This window comes from Pteronotus mesoamericanus, unplaced genomic scaffold (assembly GCF_021234165.1).
Source record: "Pteronotus mesoamericanus isolate MK-2021 breed Mesoamerican mustached bat unplaced genomic scaffold, CSHL_Meso_final contig_90, whole genome shotgun sequence".
NCBI lineage: Eukaryota > Metazoa > Chordata > Mammalia > Chiroptera > Mormoopidae > Pteronotus > Pteronotus mesoamericanus.
The window spans coordinates 45,415,923-45,441,551 of record NW_026555277.1 but is presented as its reverse complement, the minus strand read 5'-3'; the positions used below and the strand labels follow the sequence as shown (position 1 = coordinate 45,441,551).

General features: G+C 41.0%; 1 protein-coding gene across 1 annotated transcript in view; it reads left to right on the top strand.

The window, feature by feature from the left end:
- SPON1 (spondin 1) overlaps nt 1–25,629 on the top strand; it is a 252,251-nt gene that overhangs the window by 49,155 nt on the left and 177,467 nt on the right. The window contains exon 3 of the mRNA XM_054586072.1: nt 24,713–24,846. Within this exon, the coding sequence (XP_054442047.1) occupies nt 24,713–24,846 (134 nt within the window). The remainder of the gene's footprint in view (nt 1–24,712; nt 24,847–25,629) is intronic.

The window sequence follows — 25,629 nt, the reverse complement described above, 5'->3', positions numbered from 1 at the left end:
ATACCAGCCAACTGAGTTCTCAAGGACAGGCCCTTAGAGGATCCAATTTAATGAATATTTAAGAACAGCTTGTTGTTACAATATTACAATTAGCACAGGTAAATGGAGGCTTCAAATGTGCTCTTGGAAAGCTGCCTTTTCTCAGTTTTATATCTTAATCATTGATTACTCATACTTTGCTGTTTACTCTGAGGCTGCTTTTACTAGGAAGAAAGGATGTACTTTAGTGACAGAAGATGGTGTGGTAGAGGAGAGAGCCTGAGATTTGGGTTCTGATGCAGCTGGGTAGAGTATTGGTTCTGTCCACTAGGAAAGCTGTGTGTCCCTCAGCAAATATCTTAACTCCACTAAACCTCAGTTTCCTCCTCTGTAACACAGGATGATAATACTTATTTCAGTGAGTTGTTCTGCTGATTCAACGAAGTCATGTTTAAAAGTCCTGGCACATAGCTCAATAACTTCTAGCTTCTTTCTCCCAAAGCTGAACTTCTGTTCCCTGACCATCTAAAAAAACCAAGAATTACGGAAATCTTTCAATAGGTAAAGAGAAGTCAGTGCATTGATTCCTTACCACAGTTTGCGTGTGCATTTGGCTTTATCCATAGACTGTCTGGAGTTGCTTCATCTTTGTTTCCTGTAGCAGCACACTGAGAAAGCAAAAGTGAGGGATGAAGGTAAAAGTAGGTTCATGTTCGTTCATCTGAAAACCAGTTACCATGAAATCTCACGAATATTTAAATTTGTTCTTACTGTTTTCCTTCCTTACTGTTTAAGATCTGTGGATGGGATCATGTAGGGTGGAGACAGCCAAAAGCAATCTCAAAGGCTCTGGAGTAGAGTATGTTTAAGAGACTGGAGTGTGATGGACAAGACTAAGAGTGGCAAAGGATGCTGTCCAAGAAGTTGGCAGGGACCAAATCAGGTGGGGAACTTATCCACGGGGGTCTGCTCCAAGACCCCCAGTTGATGCCTGAAATCAAGGATCGTGCCAGATCCTTGTTTTTTCCTAGACGAATGTACCTAGATGTATGTTTTTTCCTGGACACATGTATCTATTATAAAGTTTGATTTATAAACTAGGCATAGGAAGAGATTAACAATAACTAATAATAAAATAGAACAGTTATAACTACATTCTGTAACAAAACTTATATGAATAGTTTTGGGGACACTATTAAGTAAAATAAGGGTTACTTGTGCACAACAGCAAAACCATGACAATTGATCTGACAGCTGAGATGGCCACTAAGTGACTGACGGGTGGGTAGCATATACACTGTTGACATGCTGGACAAAGGGATGATTCGCATACCCGGGGGGGACGGATTGCGATGGCAGGAGACTTCATCATGCTACTCAAAACAGCGGGCAATTGAAAACTTATGAATTGTTTCTTTCTGGAATTTTCTACGTACAGTAATATTTTCAGAACTGTGGTTGACTACAGGTAACTGAAACTGTGGAAAGAGAAACCACACGTAAGGGGGAACTACTGTATGAAGTTTAGAGTTTAAGTACTATGGAAAGGCATTGGAAGTCTTTAAACAGGAAGTGGCATGATTTGGTGGATTATTTTCAATGTGCATTCTGACTGCTGCAGGCAGATGGGGTTGTAGGAGTTCAGGGTGGAAGCCGAGGTAAGTTAGGCTGTTGCTGCTGTGGTTTATGGAGTCTGGGTGCTCCAGGGCGCTGGAGAGAACTGCTGGAGAGGCACAATGGACAGGCAGTCAGAGGTGAGGCTTAAGTAAGATCATAGAATGAAGTTCCAAGTGTGTAGTTGATATAAACAAACACAAGTTCCCTTCCTCCTTTGTGCTACAACTACATCAACAAAGTGATGCTCTTTTCTGGAATTGGATTTAGAGGGATGAGAAATTAATACCATGTTTTCTCAGCTATGGATTTGCTCTTTGGAGCGAGGGCTGACCAGGACATGAAGGCCAGCTCTTGTGACCACGGCCTGCCTACTAGGAATACTTGCCGCAGGAGGGAGAAAGTAAAGAGAGGCAGGAAGCAGGCGGGAAGAGGGGGGAAATGTGGGGGAAAGGCTGGAAGGTGCAATTCAGAGACCTCCTAACAAATCTGAAGATGTTGCCGTGTGCAGAAGGTGCTGGCATGAGAGCGGGATAGGCCTCCTCACAGTGACAGTACAAGGATGACAGCGCTGTCTGCTGTGATCAGAACCGGAAGGAATCTTCTAGAGGCCATTTCATCCAATGCCCTCGTTTTAGGAAACTTAGATCCAGAGAGAAGTGACCTGTGCAAAGCCACATAGATAATGGCAGATGCAGAGCTGGTAGCAAGATAGAGTAGAAAGAGATTGATTTTCAAAGTAAGAGACAAGGTGCCGTTTTTATTGAATAAACATATCCTGAGCCCTGTTCTCTCTGAGACCCAACTCTAGGCATTGGACACACAGAGCGCAATTAAACAGACTAGGCCTCTAAGTCCCATGGGGCTTACAGCAACTTTGCCACCACTGGCCAGCTATTTTGCCTCCATGAATCAATTTCCTGTTCTCTAAAAAGGCAGTAGTAGTACTTAATTTATCAATTCATTCTGCAAAGATTAATTAAGTGTATATAATATGCCAGGCACAGTGCTAGATGCTGGTAGCACAAACGTATGGCCTTGCTTTCAGATGTGATTCCAGATGATGTCATCCTAAACGTCCATCAAAATCCCCCAGGGCCTTTTAAAAGGTCCTTACTACCCTGGCCCCTCTCCCAGAACTTCTGATTCATCTGGTCTGGGGTGGAGCCCAGGCGTCACTAGTTTCACAAAGTTCCCAGGTGGTTCTAATGTTCAGGTTGGGGGTGGGGTGGTGAAGAAGCCCTGGAGAGGCAAGGGTAAAGGACACAGGCTGATGAGGGAGGTGGCAGGGCAGAGCACATATGGCTTAGGTCCTGGGTTTTGGGAAGGTTTCCCCAGAGGAAGCGAGGCCACTAGTAGAAGCTAGTTTAGCAACGAGAAGAGGGAGTGTCTGAGAAGGAGGGAGGGCCTCAGAGAATTGACAAGCAACAAATCAATGCCATTACCACCGGCCAGGGCCAGTGATGAGTACTCAGCCATGGTTCCTTTGCCTGCCTCTGTCTCTCCCTTGTTCTTCCCAGCCTCACTCCCTTCCCATTAATGATCTTTCTCTGGCAATACGCTGTGTTGACAGGACAACAGCTGATTCTCCAGCTTCCAGTAATTATCTGGAAGAGCTTCTTCTGTCATCCATCAGCTGGTGAACTGCTCACATCAGCCAGGCACAAGCCAGCCCCTCGGCCCCCTTCGTGCAGCGCCCAGCTCACATGCCCACTCCAGCAGAGGGGTAGGCCCGCACCCTTCTCTGCATGATTTGATGAGGGTAGCCCCCCCCCCACCGCCCTACCCTCCACCTTCATGCACATAAAGACAGAATGCATTCTCCTCAGGTATTTAATTTGTTCTGCACTCAGTTACCCCCGGCTGGTGACCAACCACATCGGATGTCTTTGACAAATAGCCACTGAGGGTTACCATAAATCTATTTCGTTAAGAGAGACTCTTTGTGTTAAAATACAGTTAGGTTAAAGTTTGGCTCTTCCCCAGGATGCGGAGAAGTTCAGAGACATGGACCGTATTCAGTAAGTTTTAAGTCTGTGCACGATGTCTGCCGCTTTCATGCTAAAATGGGAGGGAAATTTGATGCGCTTTTATATCCCAGAGAATGAAGACAGTCAAGGACCTTTTTCAGCCCCTGTGGAAGTAACCTCAGCAGAACCTTATCTCAGTCCCAAGGCGAGAGGTGGAGGAGAGGGGAGCCCACTTTTGACCCTGTGCTGATGTCTGCTGACTTAAGCAGAGTACAGCCAAGCATCAGGGTAAGAAGGAGACTGGGACACTGAGGAGAAAAATCCATCTTCTGCTGGAAATGTCATTGTCCTATGCCAAGGTGGGGGAGAGATAGAGAGTCCACTTCTTCTATTTATACTCTTCTAAATGCAGTGTAAAAAAGGATGATATTATTTTTTTCTAGCCTGTAAGATAGCCCCATTTTTTTCCTCCTCCTTCTCACTTTTCCTCATTTTTGGGCCACTTTGACATATGGGTACGACCAGAAACAAAGGTTGTTGTTTCATCCAGGCAGCCATCTGTCCACACTTGCTAGTGAACTGAATTTGCCAAGAACTCCCACTCTGGGGGCTCTCAGGAGAGGCAAGCTGATAAGCCTGTGCCTTTGATAAAGCTCACAGCCTCAGATGATCTGGGCAGGGTGGGGAGGCTGAATCCATGGGAAACGAAGTCTCTTGTGGAGATGGGTCTGCATCCCTCTCGGCCTGAGGGTGCTGACATTGTAAGAACGAAGGAATGAGGAGGGTCAGGTGGGGCTGCAGGATCCACTCAGATGTTTGAGAAGCCAGGGCTGCAAATAAATCTGGCTGGGCTCAGTTTACTTCTGCGTCTGACCTTACTGCAATCCTCTTTCCAAAAACCTAACCCTTTTCTTTCCAGAGGCTGGTATCGTGGAAAGGCCACTGGTCCAGGGCCCAGCTGCCTGGTTTGGGTTCACTATGAGCCTGGGGAATCTGATTAAGCGACACCATTTCTTTGATCCTCAGTTTCTTCAGTGACATGACAAGCATAGGCTCCCTCGGGACTGTTAGGGACTTTAAATGTGCCAACATAGTCAATACATATAAAGCCCAGCACAGTGACCGGGACATGGAGGGTTCTCAGCAAACTGAGTTTTCACTCCTAACTTTGTCCTTTGCTAAATGAAGTCAAACCGTTGAACGCCCCACTAGTGTACAAGAGACATTCACGTATCCATCCCAGGGGGTGTCAGCCCAATATAAAAAGGCTTCCTGAACAACTTCGGGCAAAACAGGATAGAGAGACATACATTCTGCTGAGGTGATTGTAAATCTGAATGAAATAATTATGTAAAGTACTCAAGAGCAATTCAGTGAGAAGATGCCTCATCTACCTTGATGGGCTTTTCAATTACTCATTTTTAGTACTGCATCATACCATTCTGTGGCAATAATTATTAAACACTGCCACTGTATTGCAATATAAAACTTAAAAGGCTGATTTAGTTCCTCGGCATTAGACTGCCTAGGATAGCATTCCCCAATTGTATGGTTTTATTTGTTTAAACCTGTTTACCAGAGTGATTTTCTAGCATTGAGAAAAAATGGACACCCTCTCCCCAAGTGGAAGACAAGGCGACAGTGAGTTAGGTCCAGCAATTACAAGTTTTGGAGACAAGGGGGACATAAGCCCCGGCTCCCCACTTCCTAATCCAAGTTTCTGAATCTGTAAAATGGGGATAATTCCTACTTCACAGGATTATTAAGATGATTATGTGAAATAACGGACAGGAAGTCTTAGCAAGAACACAGAGTACGGACGGATAATGCTAGGTGTCATTGTTGTGACTGTACATTCTGGGATCCCCTGGAATTCCCAGTTATTTGCACGTGTGCCTCAGTCACCTTCTAGGTTCTGGGCACTGAAGGTGCAGTCAGGGTACCTTTTCTGCTTGTCACTTTAAGAACTGAAAGGACGCCACAGTCATGGGCCACCCAACTATTTCAGCCACGCTGCCAGGCACTTTCATCAGCATGACCCAGCCAATTTATAGAGAGGGACACTGAGGCACAGAGAGGTTAGTTACTTCATTCAGGCTCATTCAATAACTAACACAGAAATCAGACTCAGGTCTCCTTGGCTCCAAAGTCCATGCATCCTACTCCCTTCACAACCCAAGCTGCTTCTCAGGATCCCAGGAGGCACATGTCACCTGATTTGAAGGAGAATTCTTCCTTCTCTTCCTGAATCTTTTAAAGGGAATAACTCTTTTCTTACTGAGGATTACCTACCCCTGAGAAATGACCAGTTCCCCCGAAGTCCATCTGTACCTTTTGGGATCCCGTGGGAAGCAATCATCACGTGGGAAATAAAGTGCTCTGTTTCTCTCTTTCATTCTCTCTCTCTCCCTTTCTCTTTTTAATCCTCACCTGAGCATATAGTTAATGACTTGAGAGAGGGAAGAAGGAAGAGAGAGAGAAAGAGAAACATCAATCAGTAGCCTCCAAAACACATCCCGACTGGGAATTGAACCCTCAACCTTTTTTTGTTGTACAGTATGACACCCGAACCAACTGAGCCACCCAGCCAGGACAAGGCTTTTTTTAGACCAGAGGCTACACTGTGGACAGAGTGATAAAGCAATGACACACACACACACACACACACACACACACACACACACACACCCCCAGTTCCACTGGAGGCTGTCCATTGTACTTCAGGCTCCCAAGCCAAGATGGATTTAGGTGCAGGCCAGCTGGGCTGATGCCAGGACACCAGTTTGTAAGGAGCACTAAAACGCTGCTGAAAATGTAATGAGTTGGGGAAAATAGTCTTTACCAGAATCACTGAGAGTGAGCATGACATGAGAATGATGATAATGTTTATTATTAAAAGTGATGTACAGTGATTATAACATACACAGCAATAGCTTTATGCCAGGAACTTCTCTAACTGCTTCCCATATATTAACTTATTTAAACTTTCCAGCCTATTGAGGTGGCCCCATTTTAAAGATAAGAAGACTCCTTCCAGAAAGGTTAAGGAATTTGCCAGTCACGCCACTAGTAAATAGGCCATTGGCTCTCCCAGGATGTTCACAGTTACCTCTTGGTGGGGGGAAAAAGCCCTATAAGCACTTAAGTGATAAGAGATGGTGTCTAGCCTGCCTTCCAGTCCCCTGAGTTGCTAGGTGACATATGCAAGGTCAGGGCTGGGAGCTGAACTGCTCAGGGCAATAAAGCGTAAGTGAGTGCTGAGCCAGCAGCCTTCCCTGCCCCCTTCACACACACAGTGCTCAGCCTTTCCTCCCAATGGGTGTTGGGTATCTACTTAGAGCAGATCATTTTGAAAGAAGACTCGTTATTAGCCTTCTCAGAGCATCCATGTGTTCTGGTCTAGCTCTGTCTCCAAGCCTGGCCTGGTGTGTTTGCTCTCAATATGGGAAACAACCCATTTAACTTGGAGAATTAACCTGCTTTTAGAGAAGAACACAATCCATTAGCTCTTGGGACTCAACCTGGATTGGAGGCCGTATGCCCAGGGCTGGGTGTCAGAGGGGCCGCCTGCAATGTTGACGCCACCTCTGCAGGTTCTCAGGTGCTTCTCAGGGAGGTGGAGGGCACACCCCAGGGAAAGAGAATATAAAGCAGAAAGGGTAACAGATGAATACAATGAAAATAAAAATCTGTTGAAAGAGATGCTAGAGCAGAAAGGGGTGCTAGTTACTTCAGTAAGGGGATATGAGGTTGGGAAGTGAGAGTCTTTGTAGGACTTTGTAGGACTTTTTGGGAAAGAAAGATCTTGGGCCTAAATCTTTGCAGCCTAGAAGAGGGATCGCTGTCAAAAGTTACACTGGATAATGCAGCCAATGCAGATATTCAGGTGATGTTTCCAGTACATTTCGAAAAACCTGGAAAAATGCAGAGGCTCCTAGTACAGGCATAACATTTATACACACAATATGAACACAACTATTTACAAATTTTAATGTATAACTATGGAAAAGTCTAGAAAGACACACACAAACCAAAATTATTGAAACAGTAAAGGATTTTTTTCCCCTTTACTTTCTGTCTTTGTAAAGTTTTTTATAACAAACTTTCTCTTTAGAGCAGTAAAGAAAAAAATCTTAATTTAATTTTTAAAAATCTGTATTGAAAGTTCTTTCATAAAAGACAAAGCAGCTGTCTTTCCGTCCAAGATTTTTCAGACTGAGAAAATACACATGGGAAACCAGAAAGAGATGGTTTAATGGCTGGGATTATTTTCTTTGGAATCTCTCTCAGATATAACTGAAGTGGTTCAAAAACCCTTCCTGGACAGATTCAGCAATAATAATCTGCATTAATTTTACTCCCAGAAAAATGAAAGATGTGAAATTTAGTGATAAGGGATGATCTTAATAGCCTCAAATTATAAACAACAAAATGTTCAACGCACTGAGGTTTGTTAAATAAAATGTGGATAATCCGTACTGCGGCTATTATGCAGCCAATAGAAAATTTTACTGAGATATATATTAAAGAGAAAAGAAAAATATTCATGATGTGTTGTTAAGTGAAAAGCAGGTTCCAAGACAGTGTAGTATAACCTTATATTTTAGAACTCTGTGTGTGTGTGTGTGTGTGTGTGTGTAATCAGAAAAGATGTGCTGTCTTGGGGGTAGTGGAATTATGAGTAATATTTGTTTCATAATTTTTGCTTTTCTGTTTTCTGATTTTGCTCCAAAGAAAAAAAATATTCCTGCTTTTTCTCCTTAGAGTGTTTTCTCTGTGTTAAGTGTTTTGCGGACCACTTTCCTCTAACTACAATATACTGAGGACCCATTATGTGTACTGAATGCTTTGAAAATACAATCTCATGTATTTTTTTTGTTGACCAAGCAAGATGGGTACTAATATCTTTATTTTGCAGATAAAGAAACAAACTCAGACAGGTCAAGTGACTTGACCACAGTCATACAACAGGAAAATGACAGAGCCAAGATTTAACTCAAACCTAGCTGACTCAAACATTCATGCACTTTCCTTCTATTGAAACCAGAAAACCCGGCATTCCTGCTCCCTGTCACCTACCAAACCTAATAAGCAGAGACAGGGATGGAATCTTTATGGGCACTTTATTCAGATGGTTGGGTATCTGAGAAGACAGTGGGTTTATACCCTAACAGGCCATCTTAAATTCCATTTTAAACTGACCCTTTTTATATGGAGAAGAAAAATGTAGGTAAGGGGCTTGGAATTCAGGGAAAAAGTTAATCAGATAAGAGCTGCAACATTCTTTCATCTGTGTCCTGGGCGATGGTCTTTATCGTCCTGGGTGGTGGGCCTCTTCTCCTGGAGCACAATGGCTCACGTACCATCTTGATTGCTGGCAGCCCTCCTCAGGCACTAAGGTGGAACTGCTCATGGTCTCCTGGAGTCAGGGTGGGTCATACCTTCAGTTCCTGAAATAATAGCTTTTCACATGCATTGATTAGTAAGCTTATGAGCTATTACCTGAAACTAAAAACTTTCCAACATCTGAGTCCCCCATCAATATCACTACTCACAGACCCCTAGAGAAGAAATATGTATGAGATGACGCCGTAGAACACATCTTCCCCCCATCCTCGACCCCAGTCCTTATAACGTCCCTTCCACTTTCTGACTCAACAGCCTGTATTCAGACACTGATGCCCACTCCTTCAGACTCAGCCCACTCACTACCCAGACCAATAAGGACTTAAGCAGCCACTGTTCCCTGTTGAGGGTTATCACATCACCATTTCTCATAGGTGTGGGGACATGAAAACAATTTTCCTCCCACCTTTCTTAAGTTCTTCTGGCTGGGCTAGTCATCAAACTAACATGAGACAGATGAACAGGAGAACATGTTCAAAGTTCATTATGAATGTACATTCAGAGGTACCAGAAGAATATAAGACCCAAGGAGGCACTGGGCAGTTGAGGTTTATACAATATCTGGAGCGAAGGAGAAAGGTGTGTGTGTGTTGGTGGAGGGTGGGGGAGTGGGTTGTGGCTTGGGATTTCAAAGGGCAGGAGGGTAGTTTACAGGGAGATGGAAAAGCAAATGTTTGGTAAATAAATGTTTGCTGGGCCATCTTTAACAATGGGACACTGAGAAGACTTAAGACAAATAAACCTTGCTAGGTTCCTCTCTGTCCTTCGCACACTAGTTTATATTAAACTATAGTTATCTATGGTGATTATCTCCTTTCTTAGAACAAATTCTCTATCTAAACTCCTTTTAGGCAGTTAGGGGGAATGGAAAAGTTTTTTTCTGAGTCTTTTGTTTCTTAAAAATAACCACCTTAGGCCTGGCCAGTGTGGCTCAGTTGGTTGGAGCATCATCATGTAACTGAAAGGTTGTAGATTTGATTTCTGGTCAGGGCACATACATAGGTAGCGGGTTCGACGCCCACCCCCAATTGGGGTGCATACCAAAGGCAACCAGTCAATGTTTCTTGCATTGATGTTTCTCCCTCTGCCTTCTTTTCTCTGTGAAAATCAATGGAAAAAAGTCTTCAGTTGAGGATTTAAAAAAATAAAGAAAGAACTATCTTAAAATCAATATCCCAAATGGTATGTGTTGGCATGACAAAGCTTTGGTCCCCTCCTAGGCATCCTTGGTCATAGTGCTGTGTGTCGATTCCTGAGCTCCTGAGTTGCTTCCTTACTCACATCGCACATCCCCTCAGCAGAAGTCCCTTCTTATCCCAAGGCTCAAGTTTCCAAACCTACCCTCTCCTGCCAACTCTGCTGCAAGCCCATGCTCATGGGACCAACTTCCTGTTGCAGATGTTGTTTCAAGCTCCTGTTACAATTATACGACGTATCCTCAGTTCTCATGTGGAAACTGGAGCCCTGACCGCTAATCCTGATCTCTGTGCCTGGGGCTCTGTTTCCCAAACAAATGTCCAAGGGGACACCTACATGGATTTGTGCATAGTATTCTCCTAGATGCCTAACTTTCACAGTCCACATACTTTTTAGAACACTGTGACTTCATCTGGGATTGCTGTTTAGGTTCATCTGCTGAGGCTTATGTCTTTTGGACCAGAAAGGGCGAGACAACTTATTAGGAGAGAAAATCCAGACCAGGGTTGAGGAAGGGAGCCAAGATTAGTTTTAGGAAAGAAGTATTGTGTATTCAAGTCTAAATAAAGTGAGGCCATAAATAGGATGAAGGACGAGTAAAACACCAGGGTAAAGGTAGGTCATGATGCAGCTTTCAAAATAGGTTTGGTATATGATTCAGGACTAAGACTGTGACCAATGAAAAGTTTTGGAAGCCTTTAAAGTCATGCTGATGAGGTAGCTGAGAACGTCCCTCATACTTGAAAAGGCCTGTTTGTGACCAGATGCCCAACCGGTTGCCTTAACTATAGGTTGCCAAGAATTTTGGAAATCAAACCTTGTCCACCTGTGTTAACCTGGGTCTCACCTGGCTTACCTGGCTATTTCATCTGGTTTGACAGGGACAAGTTACAGTTACCGGTCCTTAAACTCTCTGCCTTGCAGGGTGTCCAGCAGCCTGCTTGATCAGCAAATCTCTCCCAAGTGACATTAAACTTAACCCGAGAAAGTTTCTTTTAGCCTATCTTTAAAAAATGGAAATGTTACCCATGCAATGTTGTAATGAGGTTCTTCAAAAACATTAGAAACTTCTTTATTTAAAGTAATACCTCATCCTGTAGAGAATTTAAAAAATACAGTAAGCATAGAGAGGAAATAAAAATCACCCATAATACTAGTACTAGACACAAACCCGCTATTATAATATGTTTTAATTTTCTGGCCTCAGGTACTCAGAAAAGAAACCAGAGATTGAAATGATTGGTGAAGGCTTTTTAAGGGAAATTCATTTAGTTGGTGGCTAACGTGATGAGTCTACTCTAGACCCTGACAAATGTGGAGATGTTTGGGGGTTGGGGAAAGGCACAAGAACAGGTTCTGATAGGATCAAAGCATGTGGAAAGAAGCTGATATTTTCTGAAAAGCAAACAACTTTGGAAGCATTCCCTGACTCAGAAGAAACAATCCCTTCTGTTCAATACTTAATTACCATCTGGCATCTGAGGTGGATAAACAACTGTATTTACCTGAGGAGGCTTTTATGGTTTAGAAAACAGTCTTCTTGGTTTCAGTTCTGGGCCAAGGGTCTTAGTCTCATTGCCTGCTGGAGTCTTTGCCAGAGGGAGCTGGAAAGAGCACAGGCTTTGGCTTCAGGCAGCACTGGGTCAGAATCCAGCCCAGATTACTTTGAGCTTCATTTTCTTATCTGTAAAATGGTAATAACTTTTCCTATCAGGAATTCAATGATGGGACCATATTAACATTGTTGACACATACTAGGTGTTAATTAAATATTAGTTCCCTTTAGTTTTCCAAATGTAGTCACCCAGAACCCTCCCAAGGCTTTTAAAGATTTAGGATCAAAGGTACCTGTGAAAGTTCTCTGTGGCATCTGTAAAGGGAGTCCTCACTGGAGTCCAGCTGTTCAAGTCCAGGAAAATCACATTGTTTGGAAATCCACCCTCACGCCAAGAAAGCTGCAGAAGGAAATCTAAGTACTCTTTAAGAAAATATGAAGCAAAAGTACCATTTACCTTTACCAAGTGTGTGTGTGTATGTGTGTGTGTGTGTGTGTGTGTCAGTCTGTCTGTCCGTCCGTCCGTCTGTCTGTCTGTTGGAGTGGGGTGTTTAGATGTTGGGGGCTGGTTGGTCCAGTGTATGTGGTTCTATGGGACTAAGCCTGGCGACCTAACATGAGGGGAAATGACACTTTTAGGAGAGACTGTGGTGTAAGAAAAAGAACACAGGCATTAGAGCCACCTAGGACTGATGCTAACTCCTGGTTCTGTCACTTGGGACTTGGACAGGTTATTGAACCCATCTGCCTCACAGTAGTTTCTGCAAGGATAGGTTTAATGATGTTTGAGGAGAGTGAAAATAATATATGTAAAGTCCTTGGCCAATAGATAGCTGCTCAAAAGTTCTAGCTATTATTATTATCAAAGCTATTAATAACTGTCTAGGAAAACAAAGTCCAAAGTCAGAAGGAGGTCCAGGGAGCTGTCTAATTAGTGGAGCTGGGGCATATAGTGCAGTCAGGAATAGAGCCAGGAATCTCAAAACCAAAGGGAGTGGGTGAGTACACCTGGTTCTTCAGTGCACACCCATGATGGACCAGGCACTGTGCTAAGTGCTGAAGAAACAATGTGGGAAAAGCATCGAGAGAGAACTGTTCTCATGTAGCTTACAGATTCTTAGAGAAGTAGATATTAATCAAGGAATCAAACAAATGCATATAAAATTAAAAGAGCGATAAAAAGGAGAAAGGAGGGCAGTGGGTCTCTGGGAACATGTAAGGAAAGGGAATTGTCAGAGTGAAAGAAGACAGGGAAGCCTTTTTGGTGAAAAGCTGGCTAAGATGGAAGAAAGCAATGAAAGAAGGAAAGAAGGAAAGGAGGGAGGGGAGGGGAAGGAGGGAAGAAGGAAGTAGGAACTGACTAAGCTTTGGCAGAAGAAAACAAGGCCAGCATAGCCAAGTGCAGAAAATAAGGGAGGTGGCACAATGAGACTTAGAGGTAGGAAGGCAGGGACTCAACCCTGGTAAGGATTGAGTCTTGATTCTGGAAACAATAAAAAGCTGTGGAATTGTTCTAAAAAGGGAAATATCATAATTACATTGCTGTTTTTAAAAGATCACTCTGGCTTGCAGTATAAAGAACAAACTGAAGAAAGGCAAGGGAGGATGTACAAAGACTAGTTAGGATAATTTCATATTGTTTTAGATTAAAAATGATGCAGCTTAGTCTAGGGTAACAGCTAAGCATGGTAGTAGGAATTCAAGAGAGATTTGGAAAGTAAAAATGGATAGCATTTGGCCTCAAAGTGTGAGAGAGAGGGCTGAGCCAAGGATGGCTTCCAATATTTCTGACTTGCACAATTGGAATAGGACCAGGTTAGAGGGAAGATAGTTGAGTTGTTGACAAGGAGGATTTGAGGTGTTTTTGATCCATGGAGGAAATGTAAGTAGAATATAGAAGGTTGGTGATACATGCCTGGAGCTCTGGGAAGCCACCAAGGCTGGAAATACAATATAAATTTGTGAATTATCTACACAGAGGTAAGTAATTAAAGCATGAGCTGAATGAGGTCACCCACAGAGAGATAATAAAGTCAGAACAAGAGAGGGCTTAGGACTGAGATTTGAGAAATTTCAAATGTAAAAGCCAGTAGAGCCCTGGCCTGGTGGCTCAGTTGGTTGTAGCATTTTCCCATATACCAATAAAAATATTATGGGTTCGATCCCCAGTCAGGGTGTGTGTAGGAGGCAACTGGGCAAACTGATCAATGCTTCTCTCTCACATCAATGTTTCTCTCGCTCTTCCCACCCACTTCCTCTATCTCTAAAGTCAATAAAGATGTCCTTGGGTGAGGACATTAAAAAAAAAAAAAAAAAAAAAAAAAAAAAAAAAAAGCCAGTGCAAGTAGGATGAGCAGCCAAAGAAAGTCAAGAAACAGTGGACAAGAAAGTTCAAGTAGGAGAGGAGGGCAGTGAGCAGCTATTGCACAGAAACCAAGGAAGGAGAGCCTTTCAAGAAGGATTACATAGTATCTATTGGGTTAAGCATTGCAGAAGCCAAGGACTGCCTTAGTTAGAGCTGTTTTGGTGTGTGATGGGTCTCCAAACACCTAGAATTGAGTTGCGAATATGTGGGAGGTGAAGCGCAGACAGCATGTATAGCCAACTCCTTCAAATAATTGCATTGTGGTAGAGAGGAGAGAGATACCACCATAACCAGAGGGGATGAGGGTTAACTGTATCTCTTAATTTTTTAAATGGAGAGATTGAAATGTGCCTAAAAGTCTAATGGAAATCATTCAGTGGGGGCAAAACTTGAATATGGAGGAGAGAAAAGGGGAAATTGTCAGAGTCAGGAAGAGGAATGGGACCAAAGCAGAGAGGGAAGCAAAGAAAGGCTCCTGTCTTAGAACAGGAATGCAGGAGATCAGGGGGGTTGCAAAGGGAAAATGAGGAACTCTGCATCTGATAATCTCTGTGTTGTTTGTTTTTTTCCTGTAAGGTAAGAGGCAAAGTAATACCATAAGAGGTTTGGGGAGACTTGGAAAGATTTGAAATCATCATTGTCAAGAGTGGGAAAGTAACAGCCAGCTGCACAGAGCACTATAGCAGGGCACACTTGTGCTGGGAGTCTCCTAATGCAGGAAACAATCAGTCTTATCACAGGGTTGGTCCAACAGCACCGTGCTTCGCAGGTGCGAGGAGTCCATCTAGGTTTGGGATTTTGTCACATCAGGAAGAGAAAATGATAGAGAGGTAAGGGGGCTTTTAGATGCAGGGGTGTCCAACCCATGGCCTAGGGGCTGCATGTAGCCCAGGATGGCTATGAGTGCGGCCCAACACAAAACTGTAAATTTACTTAAGACCTTTTTTTGTTTGTTTGCTTGTTTGTTTGTTTGTTTTTAAAATTTTTAAATCATGTTAATTCTATTACACTTGTCTCAGTTTTTCCCCCTTTACCCCCCTCCACCCATCCCACCCCCACCCCCTACTCCCACAGTCAATTCCCACTTTGTTGTCCATGTCCATGGGACTTAAGACCTTTTTTTGCTCATCAGTTTTTGTTGAAGTATTTGTGTATTAAATGTGTAGCCCAAGACAACTCTTTTTCTTCCAGTGTGGCCCAAAGACACCAAAAGTTTGCACACCCCTATTAGAGTATTTATACCAGAGATGAAAAATAAAGATCCACAAAGATATAACACAATGTTGATAAAGAAGAACAAGGAAGAAGGACTTGCCCCTCCAAATATTAACTGCCAGAAACAACATGAGTTTTTAGGAACTTGGTATGTGATTACATCGAACATACATCCCTTTGCCTGGGAAAGTCTCAGTTTTGTCTGTTGTCCCAGAACAATTATTAATAGCAGCCTTTTCCAACCTTGTTTGATAATAAATCACATCATCACTCGATATATGAGAAAGAGAGCACCACAAAAAAGTGAGGGAAAGATGGACTAAGTAGTATTAAAAGTAGCTCACAGTATGGGCTTCTGGGGTCCCGTCCCACATTTAAGGAGTTTGGAAGTTGCCCCTCTACACTAAGAACAAGTACAAAGACAAACAGACTGAAAACAAAATCAACAACTCTTGCCATCACAGGGCAAACCACAGCCCTCAAAATCAGAGAGAAAGGCAGGAGGATACACAGAATCACAGCTTACCAGAACAGAAACCTCCACATGCCAGGGTAGGAACCCCTGAACTGTAGTTGACAGATTACCCAAAGCTCAGTGTTGACAACTGGAGAGCTAAAAACTGCAGGGGCCCCCATTTGGTGAATTGGGGAGGGGAACCAAACTTTTGTGAGCTCTACCAGGTCCATCCTCACAGTGAATATCAGAGAAAAATTCCCTCGTATATACTTCTGGCAGGGAGAGGAGAAAATGAACCATTTTTAAATCTGTCAGAGCATTGTGTTCTTAACAAGGCCTGCCCTCAAGACAAACTATTTTACCGGATCCTAACTATGGGAAGGGGTGGGGCACACAACCCCAGCCCCCTCCAGGCATCCTGTCTAATCTAAGGAGGGGAAAAAAAGTAAGGAACTCCCATGAAGGTCACAATCCAGGAGCACAAGTCACCAAAAGGCAAAGACCTAACAACAGAACAATAGAAGGGTCCCCCACAAAAACACACACCTTACCACCACATTACTAAATACCTATTTACCTCAGTTTATTTTCCTCAGTACGTCATATCCACATTTCAACAAAAAATTAAAAGTCCTGCTACAGGGCAAAAAACACAACTTGAAGAGAGAGAGAAAGCATCATGACCAGACGTGGCAGGGATGTTAGAGTTATCAGACCAGGAATTTAAAATAACCATGATTAATATGCTAAGGGCTCCAGCGCACAAAACAGACAGCATGCAGGAACAGATGGGTGATGTAAGCAGAGAGATGGAAATCCTCAGGAAAAAAAAAAAAAAGAAATGCTAGAGATAAAAAACCTCGTAACAGAAATGAAGAATGCCTTTGATGGGCTTATTAGTAGACTGGACACAGCTGAGGAATCTCTGAGCTTGAGGATATATAAACAGAAACCTCCAAGACTGTAAAGCAAAGAGAACAAAGACTGGGGGAAAAAAAAAGTGAGCAGAATATCAAAGGACTGCTACAAAAGGTATAACATACGCACAATACAAATCCCAAGAAAGAAAGTATAAAACAGAAGAAATATTTGAAACAATAACAACAGAATTTTCTCAACTTAATATCAGACACCAAACCATAGACCCAGGAAGCTCAGAGAACACCAAGAAAGATAAATGTCAAAAACACTACATCTAAGCATGTCATTTTTAAACTACAGAAAATCAGAGGTAATAAAAATCTTGAAAGAAGCCAGAGGGAGGGAATGAAACACCTTATCTTAGAGGAACAAAGATAAGAATTATGTCCAACTTTTCTTCAAAAATCATACAAACAAAAAAGAGTTCAGTGAACAATTTAAAGGGCTAAGAGAGAAGAACCACCAACTTAGAATTCTGTACCCTGAAAAATTATTATTTGTAAGTGAAGGAGAAATAAAGATTTACCCAGACAAAGAAAAATTGAGGACTCTGTTGCCCGTAGATGTGCCTTGCAAGAAATGTTTCAAAGTTCTTTAGTAAGAAGGAAAATAATATAGGCCAGAAAGTCAGATCTTCACAAAGAAGGGAAAGACATCAAAGAATGAATAAGTGAAGGTAAAATGAACATTTTTATTTTTTATTCTTCATTGACTGAACACATCATGAACAATAGAAAGGTCCCCCCCCCAAAAAAACACACACCTTACCACCACATTACTAAATGCCTATTTACCTCAGTTTCTTTTACCCAGTACATCATGTCCACATTTCAACAAAAAAATTCATTGCACACATCAGAGAGGAATAAGAAAATAAAAACAATGTTATTTTGCTCATAATAACAATGTATTCAGTTTTGTGTACTTATAGCTATAAATATGTTCATGTATCCTTATGTATAAGTGAAATAAATGACAATGATATAATGAACAGGATGGAAGTATTAAGAATATTTTCATGTAAGGTATTGGCATTACCTGTGAAGCAAAATAGTGTCATTTGAAAGTAGACCTGGGTTAATTGTAAATATATATTGTAAGGCAAATTCTAAGACAACCACTAAAAAAAGCAAAAGAAAAAGTATGATTGATATGCTAAGAAAGGAGAGAAATAGACTATATGAAGTGCTTGGTTAAAACTATAGAAGTCAGACTTGTGGTCAGGATGGAATGCGGTCAGGATAGGTAAACGTGCTTCACTTCCATGCATAACTATAGCAAAATATACAGCTATACTACAAAACAAATATCACCCAGAATAGACAGATAATCAAGCTGTGTGGAAGTCTGACAACCAGGGACTCAAAGAAGCTACATTCATCCAGACAGGAAGGAAGGGCAGAGATGCAGAGAGGCGCAGAGAGGTGCAGAGATAGGAATGGGTGGTCCCACATCTACATGTAGTGGATAAAAAACACCCTCATGTGTGAAGGATCCCAGCCCCAGTCCAGATCACCCAGCCCAGGGTCCCAGAACCAGGAAGGTGAGTCCCTATAAATCGGGCTCTAAAAAACCAGTGGAGGTTGGGGTGATTAAAGAAACTGTGTCCTCTCAAAGGGCTCACAATGGACTTGGGACTCATGCAAACCCACCCCCTCTGGGATTCAACACCAGGGCAACAGCCAGGAGGACACCAGTGGCATTTGGGGAGAAAGTAAAGTACCAGTTGGAAGACAGCTTCCTCTTGGGCAAAACTCCAGAGGCCAGACAGTGGCATTGTCCCCACTGCAAGGCCTCCCCCCACAGAGCAACAGAGCAGTGGCGCAGGCTGCGCCACTCTGGTGATTACCTAAGGCTCTGCCCCATACAGCGTAACAGGTGCACTAAGACAGGGAGTCAAAACAGCTCTACCTAATGTACAGAAACAAACACAGGGATGCTGCCAAAATGAGGAGACAAAGAAATATGGCCCAAATGAAAGAACAGAACAAAACTCCAGAAAAAGAACTAAGTGAAATGGAAATAACCAACCTATCAGATGCATAGTTCAAAACAGTGTTTGTCAGGATGCTCCAGGAACTCATTGGGTACTCCAACAGCATAAAAAAGACCCAGGAAAAAATGGAGGTTGAATTAAATGAAATAAAGAAAAATCAATAGGGAACCAACAGTGGAGGATGAAGCTGAAAATCAAACCAACAATTTGGAACACAAAGAAGAAAAAAACATTCAACCAGAACAGCGGGAAGAAATATGAATAAAAAAAAAACACACAAAAAACCAAAATGAGGATAGGCTTAGGAACCTCTGGGACATCTCTAAATGTACCAACATCTGAATCATACGGGTGCCAGAAAAAGAAGAGGAAGAGCAAGAAATTGAAAACTTATTTGAAAAAACAATGAAAGAAAACTTCCCTAATTTGGTGAAGGAAATAGATATACAAGTCCAGGAAGCACAAAGAATCCCAAAGAAGATGGGTGCAAAGAGGCCCACTTCAAGACACATCATAATTAAAATGCCAAAGGTTAAAGATAAAGAGAGAATCTCAAAAGCAGCTAGAGAAAAGGAGACAGTTACCTGCAAAGGAATACCCATAAGACTGTCAGCTGACATCTCAAAAGAAACTTTGCAGTCAAGAAGGGACTGGCAAGAAGTATTCAAAGTGACAAAGGCAAGGACCTACAACCTAGATTACTCTGTCCAGCAAAGCTATCAATGAGAATTGAAGAGCAGACAAAGTGCTTCCCAGACAAGGTAAAGCTAAAGGAGTTTGTCATCACCAAGTCATTATTATATGATATGCTAAAGGGAATTCTATAAGAAGGAGAAGATCAAAACTATGAACATTAAAGTGGAAATAAATTCACAAATATCAAAAATTGAATCCAAATAACAAACTAAGCAAACAAACAGAACAGGAACAGAATCATAGATACAGAGATCTTTTGGAGGGTTATTAGTTGGGAGGGGGTAGGAGGAAATGGGGGTAAAGGTACAGAGATTAAGAAGCACAAATTGGTAGGTACAAGCAGATAGGGAGATGTTAAGAACAGTATAGGTAGTGGAGTAGCTGAAGAATTTATATGCATGACCCATGGATGTGAACTAAAGGGTGGCTTGCTGGAGGGAATGGGGTTACCAGATAGAGGGGGACAAAGGGGAAAAAACTGGGACAACTGTGATAGCATAATCAATAAAATATATTTTAAATAAAATCACAGAAAGCAGAAAATGTGTAGAAGGCAAAAATAGGAAGAAAGAACAAGAACAAGTAATAGAAGATAATAACAAATATGGCAAATATTAATCCAACTATAATCAATAATCACCTGAAATATCAATGTTCTAAATACACCAGTTAAGATTCAGATTTTCAGAGTGAATTAAAAAACACTACCCAACTATGTGTTGCTTACAAAAAACTCACTTTAAATATAAAGACACATATAGATTAAAAGTAGAATGATGGAGAAAGATATACAATGCTAACACTAATCAAAAGAAAACAGGAATAGCTATATTAATTTCAGACATAGCAGACTTTAGGGCAAAGGAATTTAGCAGGGATAAAGAGGAGAATTACAAAATGAAAAAGCACTCAATACTTGAAGAAGACACAACAACCCTTAATGTGTATGTGCTGAGCAACAGTGTATCAAAATACGAGAAGTGAAAACTAATAGAAATGCAAGGACAAATAGGTGAATCCACTTTTATAACCGGAGACTTCAACACCCCCTATTAGAAATGGTCAGATCCAGCTGGCAAAATATCAGTAAGGACATGCTTGAACTCAACCACACCATCAGTCAACTGGATATAATTGAAATCTATAGATTACTCCATCTAACAACAGTAGATTACACATTCTTCTTAAGCTCACATGGAACAGTCAACAACATAGACCACATTCTGGTTCATAACACAAATCTTAAGTTCAAAAGAATAGAAAGCATACAACAACTGCTCTCAGACCACCATGAAATTAAACTGGAAATCAGTAACAGAAAGATAGCTGGAAAATCTTCAGATATGTACTTAGACACTAACAACATACTTCTATCACACAGGTCAATGAAGAAACTTCAAGCTAAATTTTAAAATAGATGGAACTAAATGAAAATGAAAATACAGCTTATCAAAACTTGTGGGTTACAGCAAAAGCAATTTTTAGAGGAAAATTTATATCATTGAATGTACATACCAGAATAGAATAAAGATCTAAAATTAATAATCTAAGTTTCCTTCCACTTTAGGAAACTAGAGAAAGAAAATAAAATTACATTCAAAGTAAGCAGAAGAAAAGAAGTAATAAAACTTAGAGCAGAAATCAATGAAATTGAAAATAAGATATCAATTAGAGAAAATCAACAAAACCAAAAGCTGGTTCTTTAAAAAGTAAAACCCATAAGCTTCTAGTCAAACTAACTAAAAAAAAAGAGAGAGAAGACACATATTACTAATATCAGAAATGAAAGAAGAAACATCACTTCAAATTCCATGGACATTAAAAAAATAAAACAGAATATTATAAACAACTCTATGCCCACATATTTGATAACCTAGATGAAATTGTTCAATTCCTTGAAAAACACAATCTGCTAAAACTCACACAAGAAGAAATAAACAATCTGAGTAAGCCCATATTTAATAAAGAAATTGAATCAACAATTAATAACCTTACAAAACAGAAAACACCAGGGTTCACTAGTGAATTTTATCAAATATTTAAGGAAGAAATTATACCAATTTCCTACTTCCTAATTCATTTTATGAAGCCAGCATCATCCTAATACTAAAACCAAACAGAGACATTGTAAGAAAACCACAGACCCATTCTCTCATAAACATAGATGTAAAAATTCTCAAGAAAATATTAGCTAATTGAATACAACAATATATAAGAAGAACTTGGTTGGGAAGAACCCAACCAAGTGGGATTTATCCCAATATGCAAAGCTGTTTCAACATTTAAAAATCAATAAGTGTAATCTATCACATCAATAGGCTAAAGAAAAAAAATCACATCATCATATCAATAGATGCAGAAAGAGCATTTGACAAAATCCAATATACATTCATGTTAAAAACTCTCAGGAATAGAGAGGAATGTCCTCAACTTAATAAAGAACATTTACAAGGAAATAACCTATAGCTAATTTCATACTTACTGTTAAGAAACTTGAACCTTTCCTGTTAAGGTCAACATCATACTGGAAGTCCTAACTAATCCAATAAGACAAAAGAAAATAAAAGGAATATAGTTTGGGAAGGAAGAAATAAAACTGTCTTTGCTTATAAATGATATGAAATATGTAGGGAAATCTGGAAAAATTGGTAAAAACATAAAATAAAAAACCCTCCTGTAACTAGTAAGTGATTCTACTAAAAGATTAATAGTTGCCAAGTTTTGGGGTAGTGGAGGGAAGTAGAGATGAATAGGTAGAGCCCAGAGGATTTTTAAGGCAGTGATATTCAGTACAATACAACAAGGCACAATGCCGTAATGATAGATACATGTCATTATACATTTGTCAAAATCATTAGAATGTACAACACCTAGAGTGAAGCCTAAAATAAACTATGAGCTTTGATTGGCAAGGACATGTCAATGTAGGTTCACCTGCTGTAACAAATATACCACTCTGGTGCTCGGTATTGATAATGTAGGAAGTGCATGTGTGGGGACAGGAATGTGCGAACTGTAATTTCTGCTCAAATTTGCTGTAAACTTAAAACTGCTCTTTTAAAAAATTTATACATTTTTTAAAGTAGCTTACAGTATGGAGAAAATGGAGTTCGATCTCTGCTTTGTCACATTAAAAAAATAAATTCCAAAAGGATTGAAGACTTAAGTGTGAAAGGTAAAATTATAAAGCTAATGGAAAAAAAAATATTAGAGAATCCCTCTGTGATCGCAGTTTTTAGACAAAATGAAAAAAGTGCAAACCGTAGGAGAGAAATTGATGAATTTGGCTACATGAAAATTAACTGAGCTCTGTTAAATGAAGAATTCTAAAGATAAGACAAACCTCCGAGGAACAGAAAGATACTTGTAAATGATAGATTCTTATCAAAAGTCTTACAAATCAGCAAGAAAAAGGCAGAAAAATCCACCAGTAGAGATTCTAAGGAGGCAGTTCACAGAAGAAAATCTGATAAATTTGTGAAGAGATGCTCCCATCTGCTAGTTAACAAGATACTGCCTTGGCCGGTGTGGCTCAGTGGATTGAGTGCTGACTTGTGAACCAAAGGGTCGCTGGTTCATTTCCCACTCAGGACACATGCCTGGGTTGCAGGCCAGGTCCCAAGCAGGGGGTGCGCGAGAGGCAACCACACATTGGTGTTTCTCTCCTTCTCCCTCTCTTTCTTCCTTCCTTCCCCTCTCTAAATATAAATAAATAAAATCTTAAAAAAACAGGATACTAATTTACATGCACCAAATTGGAAACTATTAGAAAAATTAGAAAGTCCAACAATCACAGTACTGGTGAGAATGTGGGAAAATGGAAACACTCATACAAAGCTAATAGAATAAAAGTAGGCATCACCATTCTGCAGAACGGTCTGGCAGTAATTAGTGAAATTAATATGATTATACCCACAACCTAATAACCCAGCGATCCCACTACATGGTTTATATTGCTGAGGAAACTCTCATGTGTGTTCACAAGGAGAGCAGCACGAGAATCTTCATTGCAGCAGTGTTTCTGGAGGCAAAGAGCTAGAAGTCAGCTAAGTGCTCCTCACGGGGAGGGTAGATAGATAGCATGTTGTCTATGCGTGCAGTGCATACTAGGCAACAGAGTCAATGAATTACATTCACACATAGTCACACTGACATATCCCAAAACCATAAGATTAGGTGAAAGAAACATTAAAATACAAAACAGTTCTATATAACTTCAACTAAGTGATACACACACACACACTCAGAAGAGCATATATTAAATATTTAGGAGTAAGTGCTAGAGGAGGGAAATGAGACTAGGATAAGGAATACAGAGCTAAACAAAATGTAATAGATGATTGCCTGTGCTTTGTCCAGTGATGAAAATATATGATGAACTAACAAGTTTGAGAGACTTAATTTTTTTTACCTGCTGTGCTTAAAAAAGAAGAGGAATTATAAAATAAAGTAAAATAAAATAAAATAAAATAAAATAAATATGGGTATAATGATCTCTCACATTAGGTTATATTTGAAGATTAAATGAGTAATTCAAATAAGCACTTAGTTTAGTGCTTGGCACATACTAAACACTCCATAAATGTTATTAACAGTACTCATGACATAGCTACTACCTATCAACTGGAGTTGGCACTTAAGACCAATTGGATTTCGATGATTCCCCCAAAGATCCATAGTCTATGGTTCTAATAGATGGATAGGCAAGTACTGGCAGCAGACCCAGAAGCAAGCAGCAGAAATGCTAAAAGCAGCCTTGGGGGATGGCTACCAGCTTTTTTTGCAGTGTCATAGGAAACCTTGATGGCTAACGTGGGAGAACAGTAATAGACTGCACAAATTAAGAAAGTAGAGATTGCACGAGTAAGCTGTGCTGTGAAACCGGGGAACGTTACGTACTTTGAGATACTTCTCCAAAGGGGTGTTTTCTTCTAACATTTTAATTTCAAGCTATAAAATTGTAGCTGAGTCTAGCTATGGTATACAGAGTGTTCGCTTTGGATTTCGTATCCCATTCTCCTCTTCCTCTCCTGAAGTGGGACATACCTGTCTTAGTGAAATGAGCAAGATCATCACCTAGTGGTCTGTTCCTCAAAGTGCTGACCCAGGATCCTGGTCCGAGGGCGCAGAACATATGCCAAGCCCTTGCCATCGTGTTAATTCAACAACCATTGGCTGGGACTCTATCCCAGGCACTATTCTGGTGTCTGGAGATCTAGAGCCACTAACACAAAATGACAGGTTTAAAAATAAAATTAAGGAAGTGTCAACTCGGAAACTTAAGAGCCTTTCCTAAGTGAAGCACATTTTAATGTGTTTATGTGTCTCTGGTTTGCCATAGATCATAGATGAAGAAGAAACACAGTTTATGAGTAACTGCCCTGTCGCGGTCACGGAAAGCACCCCTCGGAGGAGGACCCGTATCCAAGTGTTCTGGGTAGCGCCGCCCGCAGGAACGGGCTGTGTCATTCTGAAGTAAGTGAGCATGAAATTCTTTTAACGCTTTGCTTCCCTTCCCTGCGGTCCGTCAAAGACTTCATGGTGCTGCAGAAAGAAAAGTGGTTTTGCTGGGGTACCAGGCAAACTGCATAATTTGTCTGCCCTCAGTTATCTCAACTTGGAAATGGGACTGTAGGCCTTTATTGGCAAATTGCTATAAAAGTCATTTGCCTGAATCTTGATTTTCATCTAATACAGTGATTCTCCTGGCCACTCTCTATCTCCCCAGAGATAATGATATTATGGCTGATTGAGAAAGATTACAGAGCAAGTGAGGATAATCTTTGACTTTCTCCATCTGGAATTTGATACCTAATATCTTTAACCTGTGCCAGGCTGACCTGAGACCCAGCTGTAACCTCCACTAGCCTCCGGCTCTGCTTTATGACCCTATCTTTTTCCTCCTCCCATCAAAATTACCCTCCTGTGCCATTCCCTACGGGGTCTCCTGATTTTCCTTTTGGTGAGTTACAGCAGATCATATGAGGTGTTAACCAGCTAATAGTTTTCCTTTGAAAGGTAGCAAAACTGTGTCTCCAAAATTGTATGTCATAGAATGGTGTTCAGGGAGATAGCTATAAATAGGTGGGCAGGAAATCAACCTCATGGTTAAACAAGTTTGGAAAATGCTGTACACTGTATCCTCTTCTTGCAGATTTGCAACATATGTCAGCATATTGAAGGTTTTGTAAACTCCTACTAATATGAATGTTTACCTTGGTTTCACCCAGCATTTCCCAAACTTATTTGACTGCAAAG